The following is a 9,731-nucleotide window of genomic DNA, read 5'->3' on the forward strand; positions in this document are numbered from 1 at the left end:
ACAAAATTTTTCGACCTTTTTGAATTGAAAAAATAAATTCAGTAAAATATAAAATCATCTTCATTCTTTACACTTACATAAAATAGCGTAAAGCCGTTTCCTGGGATGGCCTCAGATTTAAAAAGAGCAGCAATACCTGGCACCGCCACTAGCATGTATGGCACTGTGCCTAGTAATTATAGTGGGCACTATACCAGTGCCGCCATATATCTCTATTGCCCACAGCCGTGTCCACAGGAGGTAGACTGAGGAAAGCGTGACTTTGTCATTGACAGTGTGTGTTTCTTCCTTGCACTTGCAGGCTACAATGCCCCCTACCTCTCCGTGTACAGTGAAAACGCAGTTGACATCTACGACATTAATTCCATGGAGTGGATTCAGACTATTCCCCTTAAGAAGGTAACAGTTCATCTGGGGTGAAGGAGTTTCCACCATACGTCTAAGAATCATGGCATCCAGCTGAAAAGAACATTTGGGAGGAGCTGCCCATCAGCCAATCAGAATAAGTAGGAATGTTTTCAGCATTATTGATTGGCTGAGAGAAGCTGCCAGAGTTCTCCCTCTTCCCACTGCTGTCCTTTTCAGCTGGATGAGGATCAGTGTATACCGGTAGCCACCGATTTAAAGGGAGGTTTTAGGAAATTAAACCTTTTCCATTTCACCCTCAGGTGCGTCCACTGAATGCAGAAGGTTCACTAAATCTTCTGGGATTGGAAACGATACGACTTATATATTTCAAGAATAAAATGGCCGGTGAGAAACCATTTCTAAAAAATGTTTCATCTTTGTGTCGATCGCCACCGTATCCGGCTCAACCCCCCCGATAACCTCCCGCACCTCCTCTGACCTTTCTATAATTTACTTGTTTTCTAGAAGGGGACGAGCTGGTTGTTCCCGAAACGTCAGACAACAGCCGGAAGCAAATGGTGAGGAATATTAACAACAAACGGAGGTACTCCTTCCGCGTGCCAGAGGAGGAGAGAATGCAGCAGAGGAGGTAGGAAGCCGCGTACACTTCCCTCAGTACCAGAACTGGTCCAGCACCAGTCCTCATGTGTGTATACAACTGTGCTGATTCTAAGGAGCATAGTGAGCGCAGCTCTGGAGTATAATGCAGGATGTAACTCAGGATCAGTAATGTAATGTATGTACACAGTGACTGCACCAGCAGAATAGTGAGTGCAGCTCTGGGGTATAATACAGGATGTAACTCAGGATCAGTAATGTAATGTATGTACACAGTGACTGCACCAGCAGAATAGTGAGTGCAGCTCTGGAGTATAATACAGGATGTAACTCTGGATCAGTAATGTAATGTATGTACACAGTGACTGCACCAGCAGAATAGTGAATGTAGCTCTGGAGTATAATACAGGATGTAACTCAGGATCAGTAATGTAATGTATGTACACAGTGACTGCACCAGCAGAATAGTGAGTGCAGCTCTGGAGTATAATACAGGATGTAACTCAGGATCAGTAATGTAATGTATGTACACAGTGACTGCACCAGCAGAATAGTGAGTGCAGCTCTGGAGTATAATACAGGATGTAACTCAGGATCAGTAATGTAATGTACACAGTGATTGCACCAGCAGAATAGTGAGTGCAGCTCTGGAGTATAATACAGGATGTAACTCTGGATCAGTAATGTAATGTATGTACACAGTGACTGCACCAGCAGAATAGTGAGTGCAGCTCTGGAGTATAATACAGGATGTAACTCAGGATCAGTAATGTAATGTACACCGTGATTGCACCAGCAGAATAGTGAGTGCAGCTCTGGAGTATAATACAGGATGTAACTCAGGATCAGTAATGTAATGTATGTACACAGTGACTGCACCAGCAGAATAGTGAGTGCAGCTCTGGAGTATAATACAGGATGTAACTCTGGATCAGTAATGTAATGTATGTACACAGTGACTGCACCAGCAGAATAGTGAGTGCAGCTCTGGAGTATAATACAGGATGTAACTCAGGATCAGTAATGTAATGTATGTACACAGTGACTGCACCAGCAGAATAGTGAGTGCAGCTCTGGAGTATAATACAGGATGTAACTCAGGATCAGTAATGTAATGTACACAGTGATTGCACCAGCAGAATAGTGAGTGCAGCTCTGGAGTATAATACAGGATGTAACTCAGGATCAGTAATGTAATGTATGTACACAGTGACTACACCAGCAGAATAGTGAATGCAGCTCTGGAGTATAATACAGGATGTAACTCAGGATCAGTAATGTATGTACACAGTGACTCCACCTGCAGAATAGTGAGTGCAGCTCTGGAATATAATACAGGATGTAACTCAGGATCAGTAATGTATGTACACAGTGACTACACCAGCAGAATAGTGAGTGCAGCTCTGGAGTATAATACAGGATGTAACTCAGGATCAGTAATGTAATGTATGTACACAGTGACTGCACCAGCAGAATAGTGAGTGCAGCTCTGGAGTATAATACAGGATGTAACTCAGGATCAGTAATGTAATGTATGTACACAGTGACTGCACCAGCAGAATAGTGAGTGCAGCTCTGGAGTATAATACAGGATGTAACTCAGGATCAGTAATGTAATGTATGTACACAGTGACTGCACCAGCAGAATAGTGAGTGCAGCTCTGGAGTATAATACAGGATGTAACTCAGGATCAGTAATGTAATGTATGTGCACAGTGACTGCACCAGCAGAATAGTGAGTGCAGCTCTGGAGTATAATACAGGATGTAACTCAGGATCAGTAATGTAATGTACACAGTGATTGCACCAGCAGAATAGTGAGTGCAGCTCTGGAGTATAATACAGGATGTAACTCAGGATCAGTAATGTATGTACACAGTGACTCCACCTGCAGAATAGTGAGTGCAGCTCTGGAATATAATACAGGATGTAACTCAGGATCAGTAATGTATGTACACAGTGACTACACCAGCAGAATAGTGAGTGCAGCTCTGGAGTATAATACAGGATGTAACTCAGGATCAGTAATGTAATGTATGTACACAGTGACTGCACCAGCAGAATAGTGAGTGCAGCTCTGGAGTATAATACAGGATGTAACTCAGGATCAGTAATGTAATGTATGTACACAGTGACTGCACCAGCAGAATAGTGAGTGCAGCTCTGGAGTATAATACAGGATGTAACTCAGGATCAGTAATGTAATGTATGTACACAGTGACTGCACCAGCAGAATAGTGAATGCAGCTCTGGAGTATAATACAGGATGTAACTCAGGATCAGTAATGTAATGTATGTACACAGTGACTGCACCAGCAGAATAGTGAGTGCAGCTCTGGTAGGTTGATAAAGTGAGCCAGATTCTGCAGATATGAAGTATAGATGTCCCTCTGGAGCACATACTCCCTTTTCCCGTTACTTTTGTCAGTGCGGTTCCTTCACTGAATGCTTTTCTTGCAGGGAGATGTTACGAGACCCAGAGATGAGAAACAAGCTCATTTCCAACCCGACAAACTTCAACCACATAGCACACATGGGGCCCGGAGACGGTATCCAGATACTGAAAGATCTTCCTATGGTGAGATACACGCGGCTGACAGATCAGTAGATCCACTGTTCTTCAGTATTGATTATTTCATAAATTTAAAATTTGGTTTTAATAAAATTCCTTTAGTCCAGGATCCGATTATCCAGAGAATCTTACTCCTCTGATCAAAAAGCTCAATGCGGCAGTTCTGGTGCTATGAGATGGACTGTTTACCTAGAAGATTGCTCTAAAGGGTTAACAATGGCTCCTAAATATTTCCACTTTTGGAATTAAATTTTGCATTTGTGTCCAGTGTCTGGCATCCAACGGGAAAAGGCGTGTGGGAGGAGCATTGTGGGCACCGCCTTCTCCCAGATGTCCTTTTCAGCTTGATGCCAAGCACAGGAGATGACCCTTATCTCTTTCTGACTCTTGGTCAGGAAACTGACCCCCAGGCCAGCAGACGGACCCCCAGGATTAGCTCGTCTCTAGGGAAATCTGCTGCTATATGGGGAAGTGTTTTCCATTTTGTATGAATCCATAGAAAAGTTCTGCAACTTTGTATTTCTATTCTTCACTCTTTTCAACATCTCTGCTTGCTGTAAATGAACTGGAACACCGTTTACTTTCAGAGGCTAACATCCTTTACAGACGTAATACTTCTCACAGATGAGGGTTTGTTACAATTGCATCCAGTCTAGACAATATGCTTTGAGTTAAATCACCCAGACTCAAGACTGATGATTATTTGTTCTGCACCGATACATTGTAACAAGCTATCAGCACTGGAGAGAGATGCGTTGTGCAACTGATGTTTCTTTCCAGGGTCCATATTGGTGCAGTTTTCCAGTGCAGGTTGTTACTGGTGATACTGGAGTCTTTCTCCCGTTGATTGTGTCTTCTTTATTCTGTCTTTTTACTAGTTCAGGTCCCCTAATCCATCCCCCCTCCGCCATCACTCCAGCCTGATCTCCACTCCAAGCAACTTCGAGCACGTCTATCATATGACTGCAAATTCTGCTGAAAACTTTCTGTCCTCCGACCCCGTCCACCCCGCCACCTCCTCCTACTCCTCCCCGTCTCTCAGCACTACCCCTGGCTTTCACAGGGTATGCACAGCCGAGCCCGTCCTGGACTAACCTGTGTGGTGTGCCTGCCTCCATGTCACCGCTGCTTATGACTGCTTCTTGCTCCTCTAGGTTCCTGCTCCTCACTCTTCCTGGTCATTGCGTTTCACTTCTTTCAGTCATTGCTCCTCTCTCCTTCCGGTCACCACTCCTCCCGGCCATTACTCCTCACTCTTTCCGGTCATTGCTCCTCTTTTCTCCCAGTCACCACTCCTCCCGGCCATTGCTCCTCACTCTTTCCGGTCATTGCTCCTCGCTCCTCCTCGGCCCGCTGCTCCCTCGTTCCTCCTCTGCCCGCTGCTCCCTCGCTCCTCCTCGGCCCGCTGCTCCCTCGCTCCTCGGCCCGCTGCTCCCTCGCTCCTCCTCGGCCCGCTGCTCCCTCGCTCCTCCTCGGCCCGCTGCTCCCTCGCTCCTCCTCGGCCCGCTGCTCCCTCGCTCCTCCTCGGCCCGCTGCTCCCTCGCTCCTCCTCGGCCCGCTGCTCCCTCGCTCCTCCTCGGCCCGCTGCTCCCTCGCTCCTCGGCCTGCTGCTCCCTAGCTCCTCAGCCCGCTGCTCCCTAGCTCCTCCTCGGCCCGCCGCTGCTCCCTAGCTCCTCCTCGGCCCGCCGCGTCTTCCCTCCCGCCCTTGGCCGCTCCCCCCTCTCCTCCCCTCGGCCGTCGCTCCCCCCTCTCCTCCCCTCGGCCGTCGCTCCCCCCTCTCCTCCCCTCGGCCATCGCTCGTCTCCTCATGGCTCTGCCTTTCATACCTTCACCTGCTTGCTGCACCCCCTATCTGTTTGCCGGCTGTGGGGTTATTTCTGTGTCCGCTGGTTTGGGCTCATGTACATATTCTGCCCTTGTAGTCGGGCTCCTGACTTGATCCATACGTCCTGCTCTGCCGCGTACATGAGCCCATAATCCGGCTCTACACATTATATGGCTGTATGTCCCGACTCTCCCATACACAGGGGCATTTGGCTTGGCCTCGCTCTCCTGTCTTCTCGGTGACAGCTGCTGCCGGACCCCTCTGCTTCATTATCTCCCCTCTGAATTCCTTCTTCCTGATCACTATGTCCACCATCATAATCTGTCCGGGGAGAGTCGGGAGGCCTCCACACACATTAGATGGTTGATCATTCCCAGATGGGTTCAGCAGACTTTTATCTGATGTGTAATTGCCCCATCTTACAGGAGGACAATGGCATCGGGAGCTGCGCCCCCTCTCCGCAGACCCCCCACTCCTGGTGCACAAGGTTCCTGTTTCCAGTTTTCACGGCACGGCCCTTGCGGTTTGGGGGTGATATTTGGGGTCACCATGGTTCGTCCTCTGACCTAGCAGTCCCTGTGCATTTCCCATCTCCCACCACAATGACGCTATATCATCCCATCCGGATCCGATCCGCACATGGTGTGTTTCCGTGTTAGCCTGTTCTGCCGCCTCCATGTTGGTTTCAGCTTTAGTCTGGGTGGTCTCAGCTTCCGCCTCCTGGAGCTTTATCGTTTGCGATGCTTATGAATACTGTGTCCGGTTTTCTGGTGGTTTATATTTACCCCCATAACCGTGTCCCCCCCTCTGCCCCGTACAGAACCTCCGGCACCAGGACAGTCGTTCCATGTTCAGCGGCTCCGTCAGTATTCCCTCAATCAACAAGTCCCGCGGGGAGCCCGGCCGGTCCATGAGCGCCAGCAGCGGTCTGGCCGCACGTAAGTAACCGCAGCGCCACGAACTGACGGCGCATTCAGTGATCCCAACGCCCAGATCACGGGAATCACTCACTTACTACTTGTATTAAAGTTTCTGAACTTTTTCATTCCTTTCCTTTCCTTCACTGTCTCTTCTTGGGGGTGCGGCGCCTTCAGATGTGACCCCCGGGGAAGGGGGGAAGCAACTATCGTCTAAAACGTGCATCTCGCAATTCACATTGCAGGGTCGTCGCAGAACGGCAGCGCTCTACGGCGAGAGTTCTCCGGGGGCAGCTACGGAGCCAAGAGACAGCCCATGACATCCCCGTCTGATGGCTCCTTGTCTTCTGGAGGACCCGACCAAGGAAGTGACGCCGCGGCGCGAGACTACGAGCGAGAGGTGAGACTGAGCCGGGGTCGGAGGCGACTGGAGTAGTAAGATACAGATTTCTACGGAGTTTGCTTCATTTACCTTGCACTGATATTGGCCATTGTTTATACTCTAGTCACATCCAAAGCTGCATTAAAAATATCTGTTGATCTCTTTTTTTTAACTTTCCAGTTGCGTGACTTCACTGCGTCGTTGGGTCATTTTATTTTAAAGGGTTTCTCCGGCTCCGTCCAGAGCCGCTTACGTCCGCATCTGAAGAGAGCGGAGTCGATGACGTTGCGATCGGGGATCTTCGCAGTTGTCTGAGGCCATAACGTTCTCCATACCGCTGACTTTGGATACAGTAATGAGCGGCTCTGGATGGAGCCGAATGACCCCTTTAAGGCTCGATCTGAGATTTTGTGCAGCTTCGAAAGTGACTAGGGAGAACTCTGCTCCGCTCGTGTTGCGTTCAGAGGTTTAACCCTTTCCGTTTTATTTGTCCTCAGGACTCCGATTCGCCAAGACATTCAACAGCCTCAAATAGCTCCAACCTAAGCAGCCCCCCGAGCCCGGTGTCGCCCCACAAGACCAAGAGCAGTTCCTTAGAGAGCTCGGACCACATCAGCTGGGACGCATGAACGTTCTCGCCCCTTCCCGCTGCTCTCAGCGTCTCCCTTCCCCCCACCGCCCGCCGCCTGTCCTGGCTTATACCCAGCTGGTCAGAGGGGGCCGACAGGACACTACCCACCATCACAGCACCACATTGCCTCCGGCGAGCAGCGTGCCTGCGGACATACCTGCTACAGCATAGGATCGGTCACTAATGGTTTACAAATGGCGGACACAGGAAGGAACCATTGTAGGAAGTCCGGGCGGGTGAGGGGAAGTCTGCCGTGTCGCCTGCCCCTGCGGGAGGACACATCCGATGTGTGATCGCACCCCCGCTCATCAATAACGTATTTTACTACAGAGTTTAATCTAAATAGTACATTGCATATGTATATATAAGGACGGAGTATTAGAGGCATATTTAAAGAGATTCTGTCATTTTAATGATCGATTGTTTGCGTTCATTACTGATATATGGGATAAACCAGCTTCACGGATCAGACTACGTACCGTACAATCACGTAATCTTCACGTTTTGCTTCACACGGTCAATCACGTTTCCAGGTTATACTCTTTTTTTTCTTTTTTCCCCACCAACCTTTGTTTTACTCCTTTTATATCATCCGTGATCTTGCAGCCATTGCTTGCTTACAGACGTCACTTGTCACTGGTGTTCACCATTCCACAGGAAGATTTAATTTCTCAGGAAATGATGTTGTTTGCCGCCCTGCCATCTTTCCATATTATTAACCTCCTCAGCTGTTAGGAAGCCTTTGCCGCCGCCCCCCCCATCCCACCAGTTATGGTTATCTTTAACCATTTCATCTGTTTACAGTTCATTATAGTGAATTTTATCATTATGAGAAGTTTCTATGCAGACAGAAATGCATAGCAAGAATTAGGATGAATGCAGTACTGCCTTTTGGCCAGTAGATGGCACTGTTGCAGATAGTGTTTTGTTAACTATAGGGAAACATCGCCACCTGCTGTCTGTGAGGTGTAATTTACAAAGTTTTAATTTTAGCAGAATTGTTTTATTTTTTATCGGAAAGGATCAATTACAACAACTAGTATTAAGGTCCTGACGTGTTTTTTTTGTTGCACAATTTTGCCTGTACAAACGTCCATGTAGTTAAGATTTTAAAAAGGCGGGGGGGAGGTAGTTGGCATTAGAAGGAAACTGTTGAGCGTTTCGCTTGGAAGCAGGATGGAGCCTGCTCGAGGATTTTATTTAAGCTGCTGACTAATCGCTTGTTCCACTACGATTATTAATAAACACACAGAAAAAAAAAAAAAAAAGTTGCAAATTGGATCCATTTAAATTTATTGGTAATTCTCACTATTGACCACTTGGTGGCGCCTTGAGCAAATTTCCTGTGCTCATCAGAGGGGCGATTTACTGGTCTCGTTGGCGCTGCCCAATAATAATAATAATAATATCTCCTGTCTGACCGCGAAAAAAGAAAGTAAAAGACCGATTCTATCGAATTTTCGGACGCATTCAAACACCTCCCATAAAACTCTTTAGGAAAAAGGTTCAGGTCCCGATCCTCACCCCTTGCATGTAGGTCCTTGTATTTTACATCCATCTGCTTTGTTTGTATTTATTTATTTATTATCAGGTTTTTTGTTTTTTTATTATTATTATTGTCACCGTCCCCCCTCCACCCCCCATCAAAGTATTCTGATGCCCCTCCCCCGCGGTGTATAAATCCACGTATTGTGCTTTGCGCAGTCTCCGCAAAAAAATTTTTTTTTTCCTTTGTGTTTGTTACAATCGAGATGTCATTTTATCTGTTAATATATTTATAATCACGATGCTGGTATTTTTTGTTTTTACAATTAATGCTATACAAAAAAGATGGAAAAATTAAAAAAAAAAAGTCAAAAAATCTAATTGGATGTTTTTATTTTGATTATTGCTTCATCCTGAGATTTGGGAAGAAAGTTCAGCAGCAAAGATCATCCACAATCTCATTATATATGGGTGACCATAAACAGACACTGAGCTCCAAGGACAGTGAAAATGTACCAAAATGGTGCAGCGGTGGTCGGGCATGCTCCTTGCCATAGGAAATGAGTGCAGCGGTGGTCGGGCATGCTCCTTGCCATAGGAAATGAGTGCAGCGGTGGTCGGGCATGCTCATTGCCGTAGGAAATGAATGCAGCGGTGGTCTGGCATGCTCATTGCCATAGGGAATGAGCACAGCGGTGGTTGTGCATGCTCATTGCCATAGGGAATGAATGCAGCGGTGGTTGTGCATGCTCATTGCCATAGGGAATGAATGCAGCGGTGGTCGGGCATGCTCATTGCCATAGGGAATGAGTGCAGCGGTGGTTGGGGCATGCTTATTGCCATAGGGAATGAGTGCAGCGGTGGTCGGGCATGCTCATTGCCATAGGGAATGAATGCAGTGGTGGTCGGGCATGCTCATTGCCATAGGGAATGAATGCAGTGGTGGTCGGGCA

The 9,731-nt window shown here is 47.5% G+C and overlaps 1 protein-coding gene across 6 annotated transcripts in view; it reads left to right on the plus strand.

Annotated features, from left to right (window-relative positions):
• Nucleotides 1-9,159, plus strand: part of CDC42BPA (CDC42 binding protein kinase alpha) — a 140,177-nt gene extending 131,018 nt beyond the window's left edge. For 3 of the 6 annotated variants that reach the window (XM_073671827.1, XM_073671828.1, XM_073671829.1), the window contains 8 exons: nucleotides 302-399; nucleotides 669-753; nucleotides 874-997; nucleotides 3,427-3,544; nucleotides 4,417-4,602; nucleotides 6,184-6,301; nucleotides 6,526-6,680; nucleotides 7,160-9,159. In XM_073671827.1, the coding sequence (XP_073527928.1) occupies nucleotides 302-399; nucleotides 669-753; nucleotides 874-997; nucleotides 3,427-3,544; nucleotides 4,417-4,602; nucleotides 6,184-6,301; nucleotides 6,526-6,680; nucleotides 7,160-7,291 (1,016 nt within the window). In that variant the 3' untranslated portion in view covers nucleotides 7,292-9,159. Of the gene's footprint in view, nucleotides 1-301; nucleotides 400-668; nucleotides 754-873; nucleotides 998-3,426; nucleotides 3,545-4,416; nucleotides 4,603-6,183; nucleotides 6,302-6,525; nucleotides 6,681-7,159 lie in introns of those variants that run through there. The other 3 variants (XM_073671830.1, XM_073671832.1, XM_073671831.1) reach the window with 2 other exon arrangements.
• The last annotated feature ends 572 nt before the right edge of the window (nucleotides 9,160-9,731 follow it).

The sequence above is a fragment of the Phyllobates terribilis genome, unplaced genomic scaffold, assembly GCF_046119375.1.
Source record: "Phyllobates terribilis strain yellow unplaced genomic scaffold, ASM4611937v1 Scaffold_3__8_contigs__length_932513732, whole genome shotgun sequence".
In the NCBI taxonomy this organism is placed as follows: Eukaryota; Metazoa; Chordata; class Amphibia; order Anura; family Dendrobatidae; genus Phyllobates; species Phyllobates terribilis.